We start from the raw sequence: 26,288 nt of genomic DNA, 5'->3' as shown, positions 1-26,288 counted from the left end.
GAAGGTCACGAAGTACGCCATGCAGGCTACTTTGTGGCATGATGTCTGGTTAGGGACCTTGCGAATCCTGGTACAGACAGGATTTTTCCAAGGTACGTACCAGACTTTCCTGGTCTCAGGCACTCGCATAATTGAGTTTCTCACCCACCAAATTTTAAACTTGTGGGCGAATACCATCCTGAAACATCGGGACACGGTGTTTGAGAGGTTCCATGAACAAGTCACAAGTGCCGAGATTGCTTGGCTCAGATATTCCTCTCTAGATGGAGCCCGTCTATTCGAGCCTAAGGACATGGAACATGCTGCTGAGAGATGGAGGAAGTCCCATCAGGACTCTCTCCTCCATAAGGCTTTGACTTTCAAGCCCTATAAACCACCAGCTCCTCAGCAGTCCTGTCCAGCCAAGACCACGACGACCAAGACAGCAGTGAAGACCATGGTGTTTAAGAAGCCCTCTCCTGCCAAGGACAGGAAAGGCACCAAGTCCTCCAGGGGAGGAAAATATCCTACAGAGCAGCTGAGGCCGCAAACGCTAGGATAGGCACTCCCCCTGCTTGTCCACCAGTAGGGGGATGCCTACAAAGTTGCTCGGACAGATGGATGCAATTCGGTTCCGAACCCTGGACAATCTCTGTGATTCGTCCCGCTCATAACATCTCTATCTCCCCTAACCAGGAATCCAGTGTTTATAGACTTCTTTGCCATGGGATCAGCAAATGGGCTGGTGGCCCTTCGGGCAGAAGTCCAGACCCTTTAGAAGAAGGGCGCTCTCCAGGTGGTCCTTGAGGGGTCCCCAGGCTTCTTCATTCGACTCTTTCTTATGAAAAAGGCATCTGGAGGCTGGAGACCAGTCATCGACTTCTCAGCTCTGAACAAGTTTGTCAAACAAACTCCGTTCAGCATGGAGACGATAGACACTGTTAGACTAGCAGTAAGACCATAGGACTTCATGTGCACACTGGACCTAAAGGACGCGTACTTTCAGATCCAAGTCCATCCGTCTTCAAGGAAGTACTTGAGATTCAACCTAGACAACAGGAAATACAAGTTCAAGGTGCTGTGCTTCAGTCTTTCCACAGCACCTCAAGTTTTCACAAGTGTGTTTGCCTTAGTGTCATCTTGGGCACACAGGATTGGCATCCATCTCCTGTGTTATCTGGATGACTGGCTAATCCTAGTAGACTCGGTGTCAACCCTTCTTCAACATCGAGACAAACTTCTGAGACTTGCCAAGATTTGGGGATCATGGTACATCTCGAGAAGTCCTCCCTGCTTCCTACGCAGAGACTGGGGTACCTAGGCATGATAATAGACACCAATCTCCACAAAGCCTTCCTATCAGACGACAGAATAGCGAGGCTGAGGAAGGTCGCAAGACCCTTTCTCAGACGAGAACTTACAGCCCAGACATGGTTACCTCGGTCACCTTTCATCACTGTCCCGTCTAGTTCCCAATGGCTGCCTCAGGATGAGATCCCTCCAGTGGCGACTCGAGTCCCGGTGGAATCAGACTCTTGATTCCCCGGACATCCGGATCCCCATGGAGTCAGCAGAACAGACGGACCTCGAGTGGTGAGTGGCAAATGAGAATCTATGAAAGTGAGTGGATCTTCTCGTCCTACCCCCGAATTTCATGCTGTTCTCAGACGCTTCAAAAAAAGGGTGCGGAGCTCATGTGCTGCACCACACGACCTCAGGCCTCTAGTCAGAGTCAGAAGAGTACTGTACCTCCACATAAATCTCCTAGAGATGAAGGCCATCTTTCTGGCCCTTCAACAGTTCCAACAGTTCCTGTCGGGCCACTCAGTGGTGGTGATGAGCGACAACACCACAATAGTGGCTTACATCAACAAGCAAGGAGGTACTTTATTGCAGCCCCTATTCCATCTAGCGATAAAGATACTGAAATTGGCCGAGATTCTCTTGATTCCACTATCGGCACGCTTCATTCCGGGCAAGAGGAATGTGCTCGCTGACAACTTATGCAGAGCATCTCAGATAGTGAGTACCAAGTGGTCTTTGGATCATCTAGTAGCCAACAAAGTCCTTACTTTGTGGGGTTTTCCGACAGTGGACCTCTTCGCAACGGCCCTGAACTTCAGGCTCCCGTTATGCTGTTCCCCAGTCCCAAACCCCAACGCTCTCTGGCAAGATGCATTCCAACAACGGTGGGACAACATCGTCGTTTACACCTTTCCCCCGTTCTGTCTGATGAGGAGCTTACTCAACAAAGCCGGAACATCAGTCAACCTTTTAATGACCCTCTTAGCTCCACTATGGCATCACGCAGAATTGTTTCCGTACTATCTGCAACTCTTGACGGAATCTCCAAGAGAACTCCCTCCATGACACAATCTACTCAAACAACCACCTGCCAGCATATTCCACAAAGCCTGGAGACTATCCACCATCTCCTCTCTCAGAGAGGATTTTCGCAACAAGTTGCAATCAGGATGTCTGGACACCTGCGAAAGTCATCAGCAGCAGTCTACCAGGTAAAGTGGAAAGTCTTCTGTGGTTGGTGTCGTGGAACGGGTATCTCTCTTCTCAATGCCACTATTCCAGCAATAGCGGAGTTCCTCGTGTATTTGTTGGAAGAAATGCGCTTGTCAGTCTCGGCGGTAAAAGGCTATTGCCCAGCCTTAAGCCTCGCCTTTAGACTGAACAGAATGGACATTTCTTCATTGCTAGAACTTTCCTTACTCATACGGAGTTATGAACTTGCCTGTCCTCAGTCTGAAGTGAGACCTCCCCCATGGAATGTAGTTCGAGTTCTCAGGTCTCTTAAGAGACCTCCGTATGAACCATTACGCCAGGCAACAGATCGCCATGTAACTTGGAAGACGGTATTCCTGCTAGCTTTGGCTTCGGCCAAGCGAGTCTGTGAACTACATGGTCTCTCATATGACATTGCCCATTCAAGGGGATGGGGAGAGGTAACATTCAGCTTCGTTCCTGAGTTTATTGCTAAGACCCAGAACCCGGAAGTAGCGGATCCTCGATTCGACTCCTTCCGGATTTCTAGTCTTCGTTCTGTAACAGATGACCCTGATCATCTCTTACTCTGCCCAGTGAGGAGTTTGAGGCTGTACCTTAAGAGAACGGCTGCAGCCCATCCTCGTGTGTCTGTACTCTTCGTCAGCATAGGAAGGACCAAGAGGAGGGTCACTAACAACACAATCCCAGCATGGATTTACAAGGTCATAGATCATGCACAGAATCCAGACCCCCCTCCTTCACGTCGCCCCAAAGCTCATGATGTCGGGGGCATAGCTATGTCCCTGGCATTCAAGAGGAACTTCTCAGTGACGCAGGTTCTTCAGGCTGGGGTTTGGAAACTACAAACTACATTCACATCGCCCTACCTGCAAGACGTGACCCACAGGAGACTCGATACGTTTTTTATTGGTCCTGTGGTGGCTGCACAACAGCTGGTATAATACTTCAGGCTCCTTATTAGACAAGTAGCGGAAGGTTGAGGGCACTGTTACCCGGTTTTAGTCTGTGTGAATGAAAAAGTTTGACTGGCTCTTATTCTTTTCTTCATCCTCCCCTCTCTTGGGGAAAGCAGTATCCTGGGTTCTCTGCACAAGCTGACCTCAGACCACTGCAGGTAAACTATGCTCCCTTGTGTACCTAGTATTAAATTAATACTGTTGTGTCCCCATACCCTGGCAAGGTGGTATTGGGAAAGTCTTGGTTACAACGGTTTTTCCTACTAAAGACTCTGAATAACTTTACCTGGACGGTCACACTTCTATGTCTCGATACACAGCTTGTGTAGGCTGCGGACCTTTCGTTGCAAGGTTTTAGCGAGGCGCAGGGACCCTTTATTTTTTAGTACTAACATACTCAGATAAGGAGCCCCCGGGTCAAAGCCAAAAGCCAGATTAGCAGGGATGTCCACCCTTCCTAATGGGTTAGTCACCCCTAAATAAATAGGATAGGTTTGTGTTCCAGTAACGGAACAAATGACAAATTTGTAGATAATTTGTATCTTTCCTAACGATACAAACCTTAGCTTTTTATACAAACTTGCCCGCCACCTCTATTCCCGTTGAAGCCCTGCCTCCTAGCAAAGTAAACTAAATCACCCGCGTGTGAGTGGGAGCGGTATTAAGCTCCCCCCCTGCGCTAACTAGTGGTATGGGTAGCTAACCCTCGCTAAATTTTAATGGCTCGTCATTTCAGCTACGCAGAAAATAATACCCCTAAATAAATAGCTAAGATTTGTATTGTTAGGAAAAATGCAAATAATATACGAATTTGTCATATTTACAAATACAATGATAACATTTACTTTATGAAAAAAAGAAAGTATTAAAATGCCATTAAACAGTGAAGGTAACCTAGTTTGTTATACTGTACATTACTACATTTCTAAAGTTGCAAATACTTTTTCAAAAAGCTCACTTAGAAACAATGCGCTGAAAAGAATAGTCTACATATGCTTCTTACATGGGCAAAAGTTTGTCTATATTTCTAAGTAATGGAAAAAGGCAGGCTTATCTTTGTTTTCTAATAAGGAATCTTGGTCTGGCTGACAACTTAACCACAAACATATTGTCAACATACTTTTCACAGGTCAACCACAAGTCACTTCACATATTTCATAAAATCTCTCCTGGAAGAATCCCGTGCACAATCACAATTAATCAGGTACACTACAGTCTTTACAGCCATCTTATATTGGAAGTCTCTGAAATTTCAAATCAAACAAATTCTGTGATTAAAAACTCATCAGAAACCACATATTTTGTCTGATAAGGATGCATTCCTAAGAAATGAGAAAAATTAATGAAAATATTTTTGTTTCGTATGCAGGACATTTAGGAATGTTTAGACAGAAGTATATCGTGTTATTAGATCATACACTTGAATACTAGCACAATTACTTTCACAAATCAGTAACATTATCTGACAACCTCCAAGTCATCTTCAAAGCAAAGTAATCACTAAAGTTTTCAAATAATTCTATAGGTTGATAGGCACCAATTAACCCTTTTACCCCCAAAGGACGTACTGGTACGTTTCACAAAAGCCATCCCTTTACCCCCATGGACGTACCGGTACGTCCTTGCAAAAAAATGCTATAAAAATTTGTTTTTCATATTTTTTGATAATTTTTTGAGAAAATTCAGGCATTTTCCAAGAGATTGAGACCAACCTGACCTCTCTATGACAAAAATTAAGGCTGTTAGAGCAATTTAAAAAAAATATACTGCAAAATGTGCTGGGAAAAAAATAACCCCTTGGGGGTTAAGGGTTGGAAATTTCCAAATACCCCGGAGGTAAAAGGGTTAAACAGTTTGATGTGATGCATGTATTTTTTGTAATACTGTACACACAATGGTCAACTTTCTCATCTGAGGCTACTTACAGCTATGTGGTACATTAACAGAGGTATCCTGGTTATATATTCTAACTTCAAGGGTAAGCTCTTGGGAACAAATCAAATTCTTGTAAATGCATTCTGACCCTGAGAACTGATTCTCTATTGCTCCTGCCACGAAATTGGACTCCTGCTCTTCCCTCAACTTGCAATATTTTGGTAGAACAAGTTAAGGGGATGGTATCATTCAAGGTCATCTTTGCATTCTGGTGTGCACTAGAAGACCAAGAGTGGGGCCTGAATGGATCTCCTCCCAATGAGGCACTGGGTTGTGGTCAATCCTTCTGCTCTGTCTAGCAGAAGAAGAGTATGAGTACTCCTTTTATGTCTCGTGTTAGTTCTGGTGATCTTTCCCACACTGTTACCGGCCTTCTTTGGCCTCCCTCAGTCTCTTATTACATGGTTAGCTAGTCTTGTAGGCAATAGGTTAGGTAAGAGGTAACTCAGATCTCGTCTGTAGGACTGGTGCCCAAGGAGATAAACGATCCTGGATTAGTAATTCTGAAATTCTGACTGATACCCGTGCACACTTCCGAGGGTGCAACAGTTAGAAGAAGGATTCCAGTATCTATCCTCATTGGTCACTGGGCAGCACTTGGGTGTCCCTCAAGAGCCTGGGCCATTCTTGACACTGCCTGGGGATCCTCATTCCCAGGCAAGTTTCCTCAGAAGTGTGTCTGTCATTTTGGAACTTTTTGGTGCAGGGTTTGTAAGGAAGGCCTCCGAGCCTTCTTTAGACCCTTGCATGACTGCCCACAACTTCCAGAAAGGGCCTGACGCATGCAACTCCTTTGAGGTGCCTTACCTGTTTCTCCCTGGCAGTGGAGTGGGAGAAGAAGGGAAGAAGAGGGTTACGCTTTGCAGCATTGACTTTTTTTTTTTCGAGACTAGGGTTACTGTTTTCCGTGCCTATGGCAAGCCAGCAGAGGCTTGGGGCTGAGCCTTGGGTAGTGCGAGTCCTTCGTGACGGGTACTTACTACCCTTGTCATCCCTTTGCCTCTACTTCTTTTTCTCTCTGGTTGATAGAGTACTCATCTGTTCTTGCAACATCCCCAAGAACCCTGGCCTTGCAGACAGAGGTATGAGTGATGTTGGAGGGAATTGCTCAAAGAATTCCATTAGAGGAGTACATGTACTTGTTTTCTGAGGATCTGAATGACTCCTACTTTTAGTACTCTTGCATCAGTTCATTATTAGTACCTCCCTTCCCCGTTAGAACAGATGTATTAATTCAGGCTTATCGGGCTCCTGACCAGGTACTGTTCCTTGGGTATTCATTCAGATGTTCATCGGGTAGTAACTCCCCAAGGGATACATCCCCTTCGTGTGGCAATAGCGACAGGATCCAGTTAAATTTTCCTCTTCGTCATGATTTAGGGATTGTGATAACAGGAAAATCTAGTTTCTTATCCAAGACAAGGATGAAGCACTTGGGTATGCTGTAACAAGTGAGATTTGATCAGTTAGACAATCTTATCAGCAGGCCTAAAGAGCTAGTGCATTCATTCTGTCATACAGAGCTTTCATGGCTTGGGCACAATCTTCTCAGCCCCTGTTCCTCATTGGAGAAGCTCATGTCTCAAATGAATGCCTTCGCTAGAATGCTCTTCAAATACTGTGCTGTACTGTACTGTTATAAAGAATAATCTGTGGTTAGTTTCCAAGGATTGCCATCCCTCCTCTTGCCGATGGGTAGATCTTCTTGTTGGCTAATGAGGAACCCTCATAGTCGAGTCCCACTCTACTCTTGACTTCCTGACATGCAACTGTGCTCAGATGTGTTGAAGGAAGGGAGGAGCATTTGCCTGAAGAACATGGTTGTCTCAGTGGTGTGGGCAGAAAAATAAGCATCTACTCTTCAATGTCCTGTGGCTAGCAGCCTTTATAGCACATGGTCTATCTTACAATGTCTCCCATTCAAGGAGATTGGGAAAAGTAATACTCGGCTTTGTCCCTGAGTTCATTGCTAAGACTCAAAATCCGGATGGGCTGGACCCTAGATTTGGTCCATTCCAGATAGTCTCCATTATTTTTGCTTGTGTATCCTAAGTATGGAAATAATACTTGTTGTGTCCCGAATACCCCTGCGAGGGGGGCAATTGGGCAAAGTCTCACTACTCTCAGATTCCTATGACTAGAGATCCTATTACTAAGACAAGCCACATTGCTAGTATCTGAAACACAGCTTCTGCAGGGTTCTAATTGTACGTAGCACAACTATTTTAGTGAGGGCAGGGTTCCTACTACCTTCGGTGCCATACAAAAGGAGAGAGAAGCCTGGGTAAATGCCAAAGCCAGTTGGTAAGGACATCCATCCTCCTAAGAGTTAAGTTATCCGCATAAATAGCAAAGGGTTTGTATTTGTGTTGGAACAAATGAAAAATTTGTTAGTAATTTGTATTTTTCCTAACATACAAAGCTGGAGCTATTAATAAAAATTGGCCTGCCAGCTCTGTCCCCCATGAATTCCTGCCAGAAAGCAAAGTGGGTGTTCAGCCAAGGTGTGTGAGAGAGAAGAGAGAGGATAGTCGGCTACCCCCACCCCTCCCGCTAACTAGCGGTTGGGGTGGTTATCCCTTGCTAAGATTATCATGGCTCGTCTTTTAGCTCCACCGAATGTATATCCCTATAAATAGCTCCAGGTTTGTATGTTAGGAAAAATAAAAATTACTTAAAAATTTGTCATATCTTGTTTAATATCTGTATAATTCATTCTTTCAGATTCATATGAACTGGAGGCATGTGTAGCTAGATCATAAATTTACTTGCTGCTGCTGGGACATTGCATAAGGAAAAATGAATCGTCGGCCAATTGTAACATGTATGTATTTTTAGCTTTACAATACTGTACTCTTAATAATACAATGCATGCCTTATGGCTTTTATATATTCTAGCAAATGATGCAGTGTACAAGTTTAGTCAAAAGTAAATTTTAAATATTTAACTTAGCCGGTGAATATATAGCTGCAACTCTGTTGCTCGACAGACAAACTGTACAGAAAAAACTCGCCAGCGATCGCTATACAGGTTGCGGGTGTGCCCAACAGCGCCATCTGTCGACCAGATACCAAGCTCAATGTAAACAAAGACTCAATTTTCTCTCTGTCGAAAGACGTACTTTACTCGCTGTTGCTAAACTGGAGTTTTTCACATCATATTGGTGAAGTACTATATTCTGGTTTTGAGCTTTCGCTGTGCAGGGTTTTTCTTCAAACAAATCCTTGAACTCTTTTTTTGTATCGGATTCATTGTTGATGACTTAGATCGTTTTTTTTGGAATTTTCCCTTTGACCAATTCAAAATGGCTGACCCTTCACAAGTTCCCAAATTTAGAAAATGCAATGCTAGGGACTGTTCTAGGCGTCTTCCGAAGGCTTCTATCGACCCTCACACTGTTTGTTCCAATTGTCGGGGTAAAACCTGTCAATTGGAAGATCGGTGTGAGGAGTGCGTGGGCCTTTCGGAATTCGATTTTATCGAATTTGAAAAGTACACACGCAGGCTAGAGAGAGATAGAATTAGGAGAAGTTCTTCTAGGTCTATTGATGTTTCCTCTCCTCATGCCCCACAACCTATTCCTTCCCCTGTAGTGGTTGTTCCTAACCCCCCTCCTAGCACTCAGGAACCTTCGATGGCTGACATGATGCGTGCCATCCATGCCCTGGGGGAGAGAGTTGAGTCCCTTGCAAGTGACCGCAATCAGCTCATGGCGGATGTTAAGGAGCTTAAGTGCCAAAGTGCAGTGGGAAGTGCTAAAGTGCCAAGTGATAGTGTTGTGAACAGTGTTGCGCTAAAGGGTTCGTCTGTTCGTGCCTGTCGTCCTCCTAGTCCGGGACCTCTTGCAAGCTCCCAAGTCCAGGGGAGAAGCAATGTCGCACGACGCATGGGTTCGATAGGCTTTAATCAGCGAACAGACGTTCCCTCCATGGTATCAGGCGTATCTCCCCAAGATCGCCCCTACCTACGTAAGACGAGAGAGCCCATTTATACCTCGTCGTCTGAAGGTGTTTCTCGTAAGAAACTTAGGACCAAGGTCTCACGACCTTTAAAACGTAAATCGGTCCCTTCAGGACAAGTCCAACGTCCCGGTTGTAGCCACTGGGTCAGTTCGGACTCGTTGCCGTCATCTGATGACTGCTCACCGCCTAAGAGAGGCAAAGCGGTACCGCTTCAGGCACTAACACCGTCTGTCGCCGCACCTGCTCCCGTAGACCCTAAATGGGCTTTGCTGCAAGACATGCAGTCCAAGCTTACGTCTTTGATGCAGGACTTTCATGCGGAGAAGGTTGCTGCCGTACCAGCAGCGAGTGCAGTACCTAGCCTACAACCTTCCAAGCGATCGGTTGTGCGTCCTGTTGACGCTGAGGTAACCTTCTCACGTATACCAGTTGAGGGGGTTCCTCCACCGATGCGATCCAGTGTGGGTTGCCAGCCGCATGTTGACGTTAAGCGACGCACGGAGGTGGTTGTTGACGTTCTGGACGTTCAACAACCATCAGAGGTGACTTGTTTTGACGCGGTGCGTCAACCTCAGCAACCCAGTGTGGTTTCCACTGCGCAACCCAGTCGGTCTAGACAGTCTCGAGTAGACGCTGTGCGTCCTCGCGCTACCATGGTTGTTGACAGTTCGCAGACTGTGCAGCAGTTCCATGACGTTGCGTCCGGCTCCGTCACGCATGCACCAGTGCGACCGGACTCAGCGAACCAGACGTTACCCACTCCGTTGCCGTTTCCTCATCAGTTTTCGGATGAGGAACTTTCTGATGATGATGTTGCTGCACATCAAGATGATCAACAATCAGAACTGGACGAGCCTAAGTCAACTCAACCATCTTTGGACTTTAGAAAAGTTTTGGCTATTTTCAAAGAGTTGTTTCCTGACCAGTTTTTTTCTGTGGCTCCTCGTTCTCCGCCTTCAGAGTTTGTTTTAGGCATGCCTTCTACCGCACCTGCCTTTACTAGACTCGTCCTCGCACGCTCGTCTAAGAGAGCTTTGCGGGTGATAGGAGACTGGTTAGAGTCCAAGAAGAGTTTAGGGAAGACAGCATTTGCTTTTCCCCCTGCTAAACTCTCTTCTAGATCGAGCGTCTGGTATGCCACGGGAGAAGTTCTCGGCTTGGGAGTTCCTACCTCTGCCCAGGGCGACTTCTCAAGTCTTGTAGACTCTCCCCGCCGCCTTGCCATGAGACGCTCAAAGATTTGTTGGTCATCATCGGACCTGGACCACCTTATGAAAGGAATCTTTAGGGCTTTTGAAGTCTTTAACTTCTTAGACTGGTGCCTAGGAGCCCTGAGCAGGAAAATCTCTTCGACAGATAAAGAGAATTCTTTGCTCATTATGTCCTGCATGGACAAGGCCGTCCGTGATGGGTCCAATGAGCTTGCTGCCTCATTTGCGTCCGGAGTCCTGAAAAAGCGAGAGTCTCTCTGCTCGTTCCTGTCTGCTGGAGTTACACCATGCCAGAGATCTGAGCTTCTCTTTGCTCCTCTTTCCAAGTGCCTATTTCCAGAAGTCCTGATAAAGGAAATAGCTGCTTCGTTAGTGCAGAAGGACACTCACGACCTAGTTGCGTCCTCAGCTCGCAAAGCTCCCCCTTTGCCTACGTTGTCTGCTAGACCGAGGATTGACACTCCAGCGTCTCGCTTTATTCCGCCCTTTCGTGGCAGAGCCTCCAGCAGAGGAGGTGCTCGTGCAGAAGGGAAGCAAGGGAAGAGGAAAGGATCCAAGTCCTCTAAGGGCAGAGTCTGACTGCCCGCAACTTCAGACAGCAGTGGGAGCCAGACTCAAGAACTTCTGGCAAGCCTGGGAGAGCAGAGGCGCAGATTCACAATCTGTGAAGTTGCTCAGAGAGGGGTACAAAATCCCTTTTGTACGCAAACCCCCTCTAGCAACGTCTCCCATCGATCTCTCTCCCAGGTACAGAGAGGAAGAAAAGAGACAAGCCCTGAAACTGGAAGTGTCTCTTTTGCTAGAGAAGGGAGCGGTGGTCAAAGTCTCGGATCTTTAATCACCGGGATTCTACAACCGCCTCTTCCTTGTTCCAAAGAAGACAGGAGGGTGGAGACCGGTGCTAGACGTCAGTGCTCTGAATGTCTTTGTCACAAAGACGAAGTTCTCCATGGAGACCACAAAGTCAGTCTTAGCAGCGGTCAGAAGGGAAGACTGGATGGTCTCCCTAGACCTAAGGGACGCCTACTTCCACGTCCCCATTCACTCAGACTCCCAACCTTTTCTGAGATTCGTTTTCGAAAATGTGGTCTACCAGTTTCGGGCCCTGTGCTTTGGCCTAAGCACAGCTCCTCTCGTGTTTACGAGGCTGATGAGGAATGTAGCCAAATTCCTCCATTTATCGGACATCCGAGCCTCCCTTTATTTGGACGACTGGCTTCTCAGAGCCTCTTCCAGTCGTCGCTGTCTGAAGGATCTCAAGTGGACTCTAGATCTGACCAAGGAATTGGGACTCCTAGTCAATTTGGAAAAGTCGCAACTGGTCCCATCCCAAACTATTGTGTATTTAGGGATGGAGATTCACAGTCTAGCTTTTCGGGCTTTTCCGTCGGCCCCCAGAATAAGTCAAGCCCTGTTATTCATCCAGAACATGCTGAAGAAGGAAGGCTGTTCAGTCAGGCTGTGGATGAGTCTGGTAGGGACGCTATCATCCCTGGAACAATTTTTGTCACTAGGAAGACTACACCTCCGTCCGCTTCAATACCATCTAGCTTTTCACTGGAAAAAGGACAAGACGCTAGAAGCGGTCTCGATCCCGATTTCCGAAAAGATGAAGTCTTGTCTGACTTGGTGGAAGGACAATATCAACTTAAGAGAGGGTCTTCCCCTGGCTGTTCAGACTCCCAACCACGTTCTCTTCTCGGACGCTTCGGACGTGGGCTGGGGCGCGACACTAGACGGTCGGGAATGCTCAGGACTGTGGAACTCGAGTCAGAGGAGCATGCATATCAACTGCAAGGAGCTGTTGGCAGTACATCTGGCCTTGAAAAGCTTCAAGTCTCTCCTTCGAGGCAAAGTGGTGGAAGTAAACTCAGACAACACCACGGCCTTGGCGTACATCTCCAAACAAGGAGGGACCCACTCACTGACGTTGTACGAGATCGCAAGGGACCTGCTCATCTGGTCAAAAGGTCAAAACATCTCCCTAGTAACGAGGTTCATCCTAGGCAACTTGAATGTCATAGCAGATTGTCTCAGTCGGAAAGGGCAAGTAATTCCAACAGAATGGACCCTCCACAAGGATGTGTGCAAGAGACTTTGGGCCACTTGGGGCCAACCAACCATAGATCTCTTTGCAACCTCGCTGACCAAGAGGCTTCCCATCTATTGCTCCCCAGTCCCGGACCCAGCAGCAATACATATAGATGCCTTTCTCCTAGATTGGTCACATCTGGATCTCTACGCATTCCCACCATTCAAGATTGTCAACAAGGTACTGCAGAAGTTCGCCTCTCACGAAGGGACAAGGTTGACGCTAGTTGCTCCCCTCTGGCCCGCGAGAGAATGGTTCACCGAGGTACTTCGATGGCTAGTAGACGTTCCCAGAAGTCTTCCTCTAAGGGTGGACCTTCTACGTCAGCCTCACGTAAAGAAGGTACACCAAAGCCTCCTCGCTCTTCGTCTGACTGCCTTCAGACTATCGAAAGACTCTCGAGAGCTAGAGGCTTTTCGAAGGAGGCAGCCAGTGCGATTGCTAGAGCAAGGAGAGCATCCACCATTAGAGTCTACCAATCGAAGTGGGAAGTCTTCCGAGACTGGTGCAAGTCAGTTGCTGTATCCTCGACCAGTACCTCTGTAGCTCAAATAGCTGATTTTCTCTTATACCTGAGAAAAGGACGATCCCTTTCAGCTCCCACTATCAAGGGCTACAGAAGCATGTTGGCATCGGTCTTCCGGCATAGAGGCTTAGATCTTTCCAACAATAAAGATCTTCAAGACCTCCTTAGGTCTTTTGAGACCACCAAGGAGCATCGTTTGGCTACCCCTGGTTGGAATTTAGACGTGGTACTAAGATTCCTCATGTCAGACAGGTTTGAGCCGCTACAATCAGCCTCCCTGAAAGATCTCACTCAAAAGACTCTTTTCCTGGTATGCTTAGCCTCAGCTAAAAGAGTCTGTGAGATTCATGCCTTCAGCAAGAACATCGGATTTTCGTCAGAAAAAGCCACCTGTTCGCTACAACTTGGTTTTCTAGCCAAAAATGAGCTGCCTTCTCGGCCTTGGCCTAAATCTTTCGATATTCCCAGCTTATCGGAGATTGTAGGCAATGAACTAGAGAGTCTTATGCCCTGTGAGAGCTCTTAAGTTCTATTTAAAGCGTACTAAACCTTTACGAGGCCAATCTGAAGCTTTATGGTGTTCAGTTAAGAAACCATCTTTGCCTATGTCAAAGAATGCTTTATCATACTTTATCAGACTGTTAATACGAGAAGCTCATTCACATCTGAGTGAGGAAGACCGAGCTTTGCTTAAGGTGAAGACGCACGAAGTTAGAGCTGTTGCAACTTCCATGGCCTTTAAGCAAAATAGATCTCTGCGAAGTATAATGGACGCAACCTATTGGAGAAGCAAGTCAGTGTTCGCGTCTTTTTATCTAAAGGATGTCCAGTCTCTTTACGAGGACTGCTACACACTGGGACCGTTCGTAGCAGCGAGTGCAGTAGTGGGTGAGGGCTCAACCACTACAATTCCCTAATTCCATATCCTTTTAATCTTTCTCTTGAAATGTTTTTAATGTTGTTTTTATGGGTTGTCCGGAAGGCTAAGAAGCCTTTCGCATCCTAGTTGATTTGGCGGGTGGTCAAAGTCATTTCTTGAGAGCGCCTAGATTAGGGGTTTGATGAGGTCCTGTTGTATGGGTTGCAACCCTTGATACTCCAGCTCCTAGGGGTCGATCAGCATCCTAAGGGGATCGCGAGGCTCCGTAAGGAAGACGTACTTATAAGGCAGAGTAATTGTTCTAGTCGACTTCCTTACCAGGTACCTATTTATTTTGTTTTTGTTATTTTGATAACTTCTAAAATGAAATAAAAAACTCTTAGCTCATAAAATGTAAACATATATTACTGGTCTCTACCCACCATCCTGGGTGTGAATCAGCTATATATTCACCGGCTAAGTTAAATATTTAAAAATGATATTTTAATTATAAAATAAATTTTTGAATATACTTACCCGGTGAATATATAAATTAAATGACCCTCCCTTCCTCCCCAATAGAGACGCAGTGGGACGAGGAGAAAATTGAGTCTTTGTTTACATTGAGCTTGGTATCTGGTCGACAGATGGCGCTGTTGGGCACACCCGCAACCTGCATAGCGATCGCTGGCGAGTTTTTTCTTTACAGTTTGTCTGTCGAGCAACAGAGTTGCAGCTATATATTCACCGGGTAAGTATATTCAAAAATTTATTTTATAATTAAAATATCATGTTTATGAAAAGTTTTGCTATTTAATGATGATATTTTCTGACACTAATAAACACCCTCCATCTTTACATAGGACTGTAACTTCAGCAAAGCTTGAACACTGCTGTTAGAAATTTTAACGTTGTCATACAACCATATACTGTATGTTGTCACCAGTTAATAGTGGGAAAGTACCACCCACCCTGCTCACATACTACAACTTCACTTTGATTTCACCAGACAGTGGAGACATACCTCTGTCTCTGCTGTCTGGAAACTGGGCAATTTCCAGCTTTACTCATGGTCTCTGTTCCCGGTATGACACTATAGCGTCTCAGGAATATTATCTTTGAGTTGAGAACTTGATTAATGTTTTCATTTTCTATTTAACTTTTTAGTTTGGTTAAAGGTGAAAGTTCATCTTTATCTACTTGGAATTAGACTTCCATGAAGTCTTAGGATCAGACGCCTATATTTAGGAAATCTGTTTTTGTCTATGTTTATTTGCTGACCCTTCAAGGCTTTTCGGTGGACACATGCGAGCAACTGTGTCCTAGCAAGTGTTGGAGAACTTTAGGCCTCAGCAGGATGCTCAGAGCTCCAAGACAGCATAAGGGAAGATGCCCACACCTTCTTCAGCTCAGACATGTACTCTGAGAGGCTGGCACTTTTACAGTCACTTGGGCCTGCTTTATGGTCAGGTTACATGGATCGGTAAAATCCTCCGGCTCTTCTCGTGGCAAAGGAGACGATTTGCACATAATGCTAATTGTAGGTCTGACACTTTTTAGTTTTACCACAAGCATAGACCAAGTCGCCAGTGCTCATGGAGTCTCTGACATCGGTAAAGAGATCTCTCTTGGAATGTCTATTCAGCTTACGTACGGACTGGGCCTTCCTGGCAAGAAGTAAAGTTCAGAGCCAGCTATGGAAAGTTTTTCTTCAGACATGGTCCACATGCAAGGAGTTCATACTCACAGCCAGTAAGGGAAAGCTATCACTGGCCTGGGGAGCCAAGACTTCAATTCTTAAAGTGACATCAGCAATAGGGCTTCTACACTACTTCTACCATAGTCATAGCCATTCATATTAGGAGACCACAGGAACATTGTTGGATTATGCACAGACAAGAGCATTGATCTCAGAGCAGCCTCCTGTTTTGTGTGGATAGCAGCAGAATAGTCCTACTGACAGCTTCCCGGCTTATTTACCCGATTTTGGGAGATAAGGATGAATCTTGTCCTCCTGCACACCCGAGTTGGAGGGTCAGAAACCAGGATCGATTAACACACATATCCTCGTTCTATTTGGTCTTGACTGCAAACTGGCAAGAAGTAATCATTGGATTGATTCACTACTTAGCAACCAGAGCTATGATTCCTTCCTTGGAAGGAACTCGGAACAAGGTCACTCAAGCTCAGCTGAGTAGATGCTTACCACCCTTCTAGAATATCTGTTGCAGATTTTTCGGGCAGAGAAATGTCAGTTGACGTTAACTGTCCTATTTCTGTGGGATGTAACCCACAAGTTTCTTCTTCAGGACCTGTTGTAGCCACACAGCATGTGGAATAGCTATCATTAACATCAGATATAAGCAAGGGTGGCGTATAAGTCTGGGACTAAAGCATACTGTAGTCTGACTGACCCTTCCTCTTCCTTTCAATCTTCCCCTCTTTTGGGGCACAGCTTCAAAACTATGCCAGCTGAACTTTATCTTGATGCAGGTATGCCCCATTCATTTTGCAGGTATTCCCCACTCGAGTATGGAGGAGTCTTTCCCCAAGATCCTTTTGAAGGGGGAGCGTGATGTATCAGGTATACAATGGGATTCAGTAGATGCATCATTCTCTTTGCTAGCTCAAAAACAACCTTACGAGGTATGGGCCATGATTCTTGCACTTTTCTTCCGCTTCACAAAGTGTAAGGAACTCTGACTCTTGTAGCATCACATATGCTCGAGTCTTGAGTTCCTGGGTAGAGTGGGGACTTACTCCTGCCTATGTTTGTCTCCTATAGTAAAGAATGATGGTTTGTATTTGTGTAAGAACAAATGACAAGTTTTAGAAATAGTTTTACATTTTTCATAACCATACAAACCTGTGTTCTTTACTCAAACTTTCTCGCCATCACCAAACCCCAAAGTAAGTCACAGCTGCAATCCAATTGAAGTTACAGTAAGCTACAGGGCAAGCAGTTGCCTCCCCACTGCCGGCAAGGTAACTATCTGCTGCTTGTTAATAGTTTTATCTGCCTTATTCCAGCATGACTGTTATCCTTCTCCTATAGTAAAGAACTTTTGTTTTGTATGGTTAGGAATAATACAAATTATTTTTAAGATTTTTCATTTTGGAATACTTGATTTATTTGTTGATGAAGGAAATTTAAAACAATATGGTATTTTGATTACTTTACAGATGCTGGAGACAATTCTCTTTTTACTGGTCTTCAAGCAGGACTGGTTACCTCATTGCCCCAAGAAAGTGTCGAGTGGCGACGGTCATATGGACGACCATCCAGGTAAATTTTTAATGAATTCATACTCATTCCCCTTCCTTGTAAAAGATAGTGTTATTTAATAGAATTGTATCAATATATTTTAGTATGTTATTGATTTCTTCATCTTCATTAAGTATTGGGTTTTGTTAACCAGAAAGTCCTAGGAAGGTACAGTATTTATGTTCCTGATGAACAATAATGTTTTGTATGTAATTATTGTAGAAGCCTTTGTTTTATCAGAATTTTAGCATATGTTTACAATTCAGTAGATCATGAACGGATCTTTATGTTGGTGTTATTGTCTTAGGAGTGTGTCAATGGTCATTGACTTTTAGCCATGATACACTTGTTTTTTTATTTACACTGGTAGTTGGAATATAGTTGATCTGTTCCAACATTTGGGATGGTTTTATATACAGTAAAACCTCCTTTTTGGTAGCCAAGAGATTCTGAGAACCCTTCCCCTCATTGGGAAATTTTCCAGATAATAGGCTACATAAACTCTATGGCTGTTTGAAAATTCCTTATTTAAATACAGTACTTGAGTAGAAAACATTGTGTATGTGAAATTTCACTATACAGTGCATTATTAATATTGCCTGTCACATACTATAGTACAGTATGCAGTACTGTACAGCATGTACATAATGCAAACACAACACTACATATAAAATCTTTCATATTGTAGAGTACAGTAAATTGATCCATGTGACATAAAAATTGTAGTTATGGTACATTAGTACTATACTGAACTTGTAAGTTATATGTACAGTACCTAGTGTAATGTGCTTGTACAAATGGCCAAAGTACAAAACATGAAAATATCATGTATTGTTCATGATCAATTTACTTGTGCTAATGTAACAGTATGGTCTATGAGTTTTTGAAAATATAAATATAGTATGTGCAATAAGCAGATTATGAAATATAAAAGCATGTACTAAACACACTTCGTACAATACTAGTGACCACGCTACTTGGGTACTCACCCACTGCTCCATTCTTCTTGTTGATGTTCCATAGATAATGATGATTCATTGGATGCCTACACCAATGTGATAAAGGGATGATGGCATGGGCATCACTGGAGTTCCTAATCACTTGATGAAAGAACACAAGGTTCATCTGGATCAGTGTCTATTGATGAAAGTTGATGAGATGTGGATGGAAGTGGGGAGATGAGACAAATAGCAGGAGAGGTCGAGATTTGTTGCTTGACAGCAGACGACGATGTTGGTGGTTCCAATTGAGCAGCAGGTGACGTTGATGATACTGGTTTGGCAGCAGACGTCATTGTTGGTGCAGGGTCCTTTACTGTTTCTCTACCAGTAGACCCTTTTTCTTGTACCTTGGGAAAATATTGTACAGTACATAATGGGTAACTGTTGTGTTTGCCTTCAGATTTCATTATATTGCTTGTCTCAGTGGTAGCATAGCACTCGTGATACCTCTAGTTACCATAATGTACCGCTCCAAATGTGGGTCATATTCTGTTATTTTATAACTCCTGGTATATTCTAAAGCCCTCAGTGAGTTTGTTTGAATTTTAATTTTATGCCTCCAAGCCGTCATCTTAATTTTCCTCTTGCTTTGATCACTTAATGTGATCTTCTAAATCCTTCATGGAGATGTCACAGGTGTTAGGCCAAGTTCTTACCAAGAGACTGGTAAGTAGTTTTGGAGAGAATCTATATCCTTGAGGATAATGTGTCCGAATGTACGGTCCTTTTAAGAAATTGGTTGCATACATTTCATCCATCCTCCGCCTTGTCTGAGAGGATGAGGGAGATGCTTCAATACAGAACCAGTCTAAAGAAAAGTTACTTGGGACATGAGGCTTGCCTGCATCTAGTGTCTGATCTAGCATACAATAGCTTCACCCCATTGAGGAAAAGGAGGAGAACGGCCAGACATTCTAACTCTCCTTCTTGACTTATATCGCAACTTCAATCGTAGACGAGATGCTACTTGTCTTGTGAGGAAGCTAGATTCACAACACTACTTGTTCAGTAGGTACTGCAGGACCAAGGATAAGGTTATTCTAGGACCTGTGGGTTAACTCCCATGGGTAGTGGGCAGCAAAGGATATTTGTCGTAACAGGCTCCTACCACCAGGACTAGCATCGTTGACAGGTCTCTCTCTCTCTCTCTCTCTCTCTCTCTCTCTCTCTCTCTCTCTCTCTCTCTCTCTCTCTCTCTCTCTCTCTCTCTCTCTCTCTCTCTCTCTCTCTCTCTCTCTCTCTCTCTCTCTCTCTCTCTCTCTCTCTCTCTCTCTCTCTCTCTCTCTCTTTATTATGATATTTAGATCAAGATTAACAAGGTATGTCTTCTTTGTTTTAAAACGAGTACCAATTGTAAGGTGAATAGGTTACTTGTTAGAGGACAAATATTCACCATTCCCTTGTGTCATGTGTAGGGGGTTAACAATGTGATATCACTAATAAATGTTCAGAATGTGTCATTTGTTCTGAGAAAATTTGTGACTACTGTATATCAAGTTAGTCTCTGAAAGAACTTGTGTATGAAAAGAGGTGAATGTAACTCGAGGGAAAAATCAGAGCTGGGTGGTGGCAGAATGACACACAGTGATGACTCTTAGAGGTCCCCTTATGTAGCACCAAAGACACTTACCTGTGCCAAGAGGGTATACTGTACATGATGATATCCAAGAGCAGTGCTTGTCTTACTCTTGCCCTTACACCATGCTGATCCAATGAGATTCCGTAAGTACCATCTCTGTTTGAACGCATGAAATGAAGAATATCGGATCTACCTTAACATGAGAAAGAATCTGTCAATGATGCTAGTCGTGATGGTAGGAGTCTGGTACGACAAATATCCTTTGATGCCCACTACTCATGGAGTTAACCCACAGATCCTTGAATAACATTACCCTTGTGTTGTGTTGTGAATCTAGCTTCCTCACAGGACAAGTAGCATCTCGTCTAAGATTGAGGTTGTAATGTAAGTCAAGAAGGAGGGGTAGAATGTCTGGGCCATTCTCTTCTTCTTTTTCCCCATTGGAGTGAAGCAGTCGCTCCATTATATGCTGAATCAGATGCTAAATGCAGGCAAGCCTTGTGTCCAAGCAACTTTTCTTTAGGACTAGTTCTGTATTGAAGCATCTCCCCCATCCTCCCAGACGAGGGGGAGGATGGATGAAATGTATGCAACCAATTTCTTAAAAGAACCGTACATTCGGACACATTATCCTTAAGGATATAGATTCTCCCATGACTGCCTACCAGTCTCTTGGTAAGAACTTGACCTAGCACCTGTGACATCTCCATGCTCAGGTTGGTAGGAGTTTGACAGGAGAGGTTACTTTTGTTCCTACACAGACCAAAGTGCTTTGATATTCCTGTGAAAGTAAACCAGCCAGTTAGTTATAGGAACTTACTTCCTTCTAAGGATAAGGTTCCTATTAAAGGACCAGGGTTTGTATCTGTGTAAGAATAAATCACAAATGATATAAGTAATTTGTATTTTTCTTAACTATACAAACCAGAGTCCTTTAAGTTACACTTCCTGCCTTAACCATGCTGGAATTCCTACAGGTTTAAGGTTAAGGTGGTTACTCAGTTTTCTGGCAATGTGGGCTGGGCTTCCCCTTCACCCTCCACTAACTACCGACACCTTCTTATAAATCTTAACAACCTAGTTCCATCTACATTGAAAATATACTCCTATTGAAGGACTCTGTTTGTTTAGTAAGGATGTTTGTTTAGTAAGGATAGTTAGGAGAAATATAAATTACTATAAAAATCTGTGATCACTATCATCATATTGATACTGACTGATTTAATATGTCAATCTTGGGTAAGTGCTTGTTATTCTTTTTTATATATTTATTTTCTTTTTGTTGTCAGGTGTGTCCACGTAGAAGTTGACTTTGTTCCTTTTGCCGAAGAATGTCTTGTAAAAGATGCAACACGCACCATCCTTGGTCAGCCAATTTTTCATACTTATTGGACAGATTGTGCTGTAAGTATTACAGTATTAGTGTTTACTGTTTGTGTTCCTTGACTATTAATCTTTTTGCCTTGGGCATTGGTTTCAAGTAGTATGGTATAGTACTTGAAAATGCAGGCATTCCAGGCAAAGATATTTACTATATTGAGGTAAGACATTTCATATTTTAAAAAGCCAGTTGGCCTGGCACCATATAAAATGATTAGGTATTGACAGCTGTTAGTAGATAACCAGGTATGGTATGAAAGATACAGTTATGTTTGAGGAGGTAATTGCATTCTTTGTTCCATTACAAACCCATTACCTTATCTTAGGTTATTTATTTTTGTGTTGTATATAAAGTCGAACACCTCTTTCTAGGTAATAAGAAAATGATCAGCGGGCTCTACTAGGTAGGCAAGGTCATGTAAATAAGGTTCTTCAAGTACCTAATCAAATAACTTTTATGCCAACTGGTTACCCACACCTAAAAGAGAGTTGGACTAATAAAATTTGCAGAATCACTGTGTAAGATATCAATTTAATTTTATTAATACCATTCTAAATACCATATACTGTACATATGCTGACATATCAATTAACTTTTTAAGACACTATTTCAGTTTGGTGCATCACATTGGAAAATGGAAATGTATGTGTCTGTATATTAGAGAATATTTAAACTAAACTGCAGTTCTTATGGCTAGGGTTATTTACGGATCAGAATATCAGGACTATGAATCACATTAAAATTACAGTAATATTTAGATATCAGGTTTAAAATGATCTATATTACCTTTAAGCACTTTAAAATCAGTAATAAGTGGAAAAAAATAATTGTGAGATGGGCATCAAGTACAGTATTTAAGAAATTCACATTTTATCGCCACCATACAAACGTTTTGCATTTATGGTAAGTTACATATGAAAACTAATGAACATAGCAACATTGAATATTAAAAGAACTGCATCATTTTTTTTTATTACTAAATAGGTTTATCTTTAATGTTTTCATAGATGAAAAAGGTATTTTGACGAAGGAAAAAATCTCACAAAACAATTCAACACTTAAGATTCCAAAAAGAAGGATGATGTTCAGATGGCGCTCGCGTCGTGGCGTGGGTGGTGTGGCGCTGGGGGGTTGGCTAGGGCCTTTGTATCGGCCCATCCCTTTGACGAAGGAATTAACTAAATGGAAGACAACCTGTGAATAGTGGATTTCACGCGCCTTTGCTTTATACACGACACCCAAAAGGTGCTCGCGCGAGGGTTGTAACCTCAGCATTCCATGCTTTTATCTTTCTCTGGTATAATTGGAAGGTTTTATCAGAAAAGACATATAAGAAGGACTCTTTTCACCGGGCGCCACAGGTCGACCCAGAAATATTTTTTTAAATGGATTATTTTCTGCTTTTACATGTATACAAATCATAATCCTTTAAATAGAAGTGTGTCTTCATCATGAGCTAGAACATCCATTGAATCTTTAACACGGTAGTTGAGATAGTTAGCGGAAGGTAGATGAGGGGAGAAACCCCCATGCCTAACTGTATCACAGTACTTTAGTTGTAGAAGAAAAGGTCAGACTGTTGTAACAGATAGCTGTTTGCACTGGCTGAGGTGAATGGTCCATCCTGGATTGGACATCAACTCCTTAGAGGATTTAGGGTGAGGATTCAATTCTTCCCCTTCATAGCCAGTTGAGAATTTTCTCATTGGGTTAATCACTGACATGGAAGGGATCCAGTCCCTGTTGAGGAAGAAGCCACCATGGCCTTTTCCTCTTGTGAGGATACCATTTATTAGGCAACCAAGTTTGGTTCCAAAGAAGGCTGGCAGGTGTAATTAGTATGAGTGCTTCTCTTCCTGTTCTTCCTCCTCGTATTCTTCCAACACTGCTGCTTAGAAGAAGTCTAGGAAGCTTCCCATTGTATAAAGTCTTGTGAGGCTCTAAACATTCTCTCTTTACATGCAATGATCGACCTAGCCAGGGAAGGTGACTCGGTGTGCAATATAGGAATATACGCTATTGATTCTGGGACTAAGCATACCTCCTTTCCTGGATGCTCAACTGATTGAAAGACATTCCTTACTTTAGAGGACTTTGGTGTGTGGAACTAGAAAATTTACGAATAACTTTTAAGATTTGTTGTGTTTTATACCATCATTATTATTGAGAGCAGTACAGAATTATATAAGGAAATTCACTGAACTGTGAGAAAGTCTCCAACTCTTGATCCACGTATTATGAGTCGGATGTTTTCACTAGGCTACCATAACCTTTATAATTCAGCAGTATAAGTTTATGATCTTTGTTTTCATTTGCATTGGGCAGTTATTGTTCTTAAATTTCTGTTAATCTCACCCCTCTTGGGGAAGCAATCTGACTAGTTGCTTTGGTCTTTATACAGAATGATGGTTTCAGCCAGTAAAACCGTATATATGCATGCTGTTGAGTTCAAGAGAATCTTCCAAACTTGGGAGTATGCTGCTGAGAGAAATTGGACTAAATACTTTTACTGCATTTTTGTTGTTGTTCAGTAGAATTAGTTGAAAGACTTCTTCTTGTACCAGTAACCACACCATCATGTATCAATGTTACATGGTGGTGTGGTACACTTCCTCGGTCATCATATGACAGGAGCCTGGTCAGAGGCAGACAAACAAGCAGCACCTCAGCTTCCTTTAACTGGGGCTTGCCACTCTTCTTTGTGTGGGTGTTGATACAAGCTTTATACCTACAGACATGTAGGAGAAATATGAAATGTGTAACTTGTCATTCCTCGCATACTGAAAGGATAGGCTTCAGTAAGATGGTTTAGTAGTTTAGTGTCTGCGGTTTTTTTTCTTTGTTTTTTTGCAAAATTTACTGATATAAATCTTTGAGGCACATTCACAGTTATGTGCATCAGTACTGATGTATTTAGTAGTTTTTGTTGGTGAGTCTTAAAATTTAGTATTGATTAGGTTCCTCTCATTGGATTCCCTAAATTCCATGCACTATTACCGTAAGCACTCATATTCCTGTGTCTTCCTATTGGATTATCTTTTTTACCTTTCAATTTTGTTACCGGTATATCTTCTTTTACTATTCTGAGTGCTGTATTGCCTTATCGGTTTTAGTTTATGATCTAAATAAGATTGTTTCTTAGTAGGTTATCAATACTGTTTAGCATTTGTACATTTCAACTTAATTTTTTTACAAATTTATAATAGGAAACTACTTTCATTGTCATTTCATTTATGTTTTTTTTTTATTTTACAGGATGTAGAAGTATACAAAAGTACAATGCGAGATAATCTGCAAACATGGGTTACATCATTACGTCAACAAGGAGTCACAGATTGGATGGTGATTCTTTTAGAGACGCCAGATACTCGCAAGGGTAACAAGCTTCTTCCTCGGACTACTGTTCTAGACAAAATTAAGAATGATTTTGGTGGTAAACAAGCTGAAAGGTAATTTCCTGACTAATCTATAAGATTGTTGAATTATGCCATACTGTTTCAGAAAGGCAAAAAATTGCAGCTTCAACCATAAAGATTGGAAGGTGTGTACTGTAATTTATGCATTTAGGTGAAAATTATTTTTTATTGTGGTGGGTTCTCTCGACCACACCTGACAGTCTGCAGTGCATGGAGTTTATTTCCTTTTTACTAGGTAAGGTTTGGTGATTCTATGCTAAGATAACTTATTTGAATTGGAGGAGTAATAGGAATGACCATTGTCTGAATAATGGGGGTTGTATGGTGCTTGATGAATTATTATTATTATTATTATTATTATTATTATTATTATTATTATTCTTATTCTTATTATTTTTATTGTTATTATTTTATTTTATTATTTTATTATTTTATTATTATTATTATTATTATTATTGTTATTATTATTATTATTAGCAGCAGCAGTTAAGCTACAACCCTATCTGGAAAAGCAGTATGCTATAAGCCATAGTGCTCCAACAGGGTAAAATAGCCCAGTGAGGAATAGAAATGAGGAAATAAACATTACATTCGAAGTAATGAACAATTAAAATAAACTATTTTAAGAATAGTAATAGCATTAAAATAAATATTGATATATGAACTATAGAATCTTGAAAAAAAGAGGAAGAGAAATAAAATGGTGTGCCCGTGTACCCTCAAACTAGAGAACTCTACCTCAAGATAGTGGAAGACCATGGTACAGAGACTATGGCAGTACCCAAGACCAGAGAACAATGGTTTGATTTTGTAGTGTCTTCCTAGAAGACCTGCTTATCATAGCTAAAGAGTCTCTTCTACCCTTACCAAGAGGAAAGTAGCCACTGAACAATTACAGTACTGTAGTTAACCACTTTTAATGCTGTTACTGTTCTTAAAATATTTTATTTAAATTGTTTATTACTTTTCTTGTAGTTTCCTTATTTCCTTTCCTCACTGGGCTATTTTCCATGTTGGAGCCCTTGGGCTTATAGCATTCTGCTTTCCCAACTAGAGTTGTAGCTTAGCAAGTAATAATAATAATACAGTTATAATAGATATTTGTTTGTACAGTATACTGTATACCTTTGTTGTAAAGTACAGTAGGGTCCCGAATTATGCGAGAATTTGGTCGATTAATGACCTCGTGTAAATGGAAAATCGCGAATTTCGAAACACACAACTAACAGAAATAATTCCATTGTGGCCATGGCAACCAGCAATTTGCCTATTCAAATGTTTACTACCCATTTCCAATACTTTCTTTGTACTATACTGTATTTCTTTATAATATCAAATTGTTTTTGTAAATAAATAAAACATTTAATATACTTTAAAGTTCTAATAACTTGAAAAATGGTTAAAATTATAACCAGGATAGGTGTAAACACCATATATTTCCCGTTACAACACAACCCAAAATACAGACAAATTTTAACGTTTGTAATATCTATTGTATAATACAACTGGTGAATAGCAAAACCATCACTCTATAGACTAGCTTGTTGTATGATTGAAAATCCAGAATTATCAAAATAAAGGCGATTTTATATCATGCGTTTCCTA

At 42.4% G+C, this 26,288-nt stretch overlaps 1 protein-coding gene across 2 annotated transcripts in view; it reads left to right on the top strand.

The window, feature by feature from the left end:
• SIDL (SIDL trafficking protein particle complex subunit 10) overlaps positions 1-26,288 on the top strand; it is a 137,397-nt gene that overhangs the window by 7,899 nt on the left and 103,210 nt on the right. For both annotated transcript variants that reach the window (XM_068372761.1, XM_068372760.1), the window contains exons 2-5: positions 8,115-8,214; positions 17,225-17,327; positions 21,176-21,290; positions 24,523-24,716. In XM_068372761.1, coding sequence (XP_068228862.1) covers positions 8,190-8,214; positions 17,225-17,327; positions 21,176-21,290; positions 24,523-24,716 — 437 coding nt within the window. In that variant the 5' untranslated portion in view covers positions 8,115-8,189. The remainder of the gene's footprint in view (positions 1-8,114; positions 8,215-17,224; positions 17,328-21,175; positions 21,291-24,522; positions 24,717-26,288) is intronic.

The sequence above is a fragment of the Palaemon carinicauda genome, chromosome 4 (genome assembly GCF_036898095.1).
Source record: "Palaemon carinicauda isolate YSFRI2023 chromosome 4, ASM3689809v2, whole genome shotgun sequence".
Lineage (NCBI taxonomy): Eukaryota > Metazoa > Arthropoda > Malacostraca > Decapoda > Palaemonidae > Palaemon > Palaemon carinicauda.
This window is presented reverse-complemented; position numbering and strand designations above follow the sequence as displayed.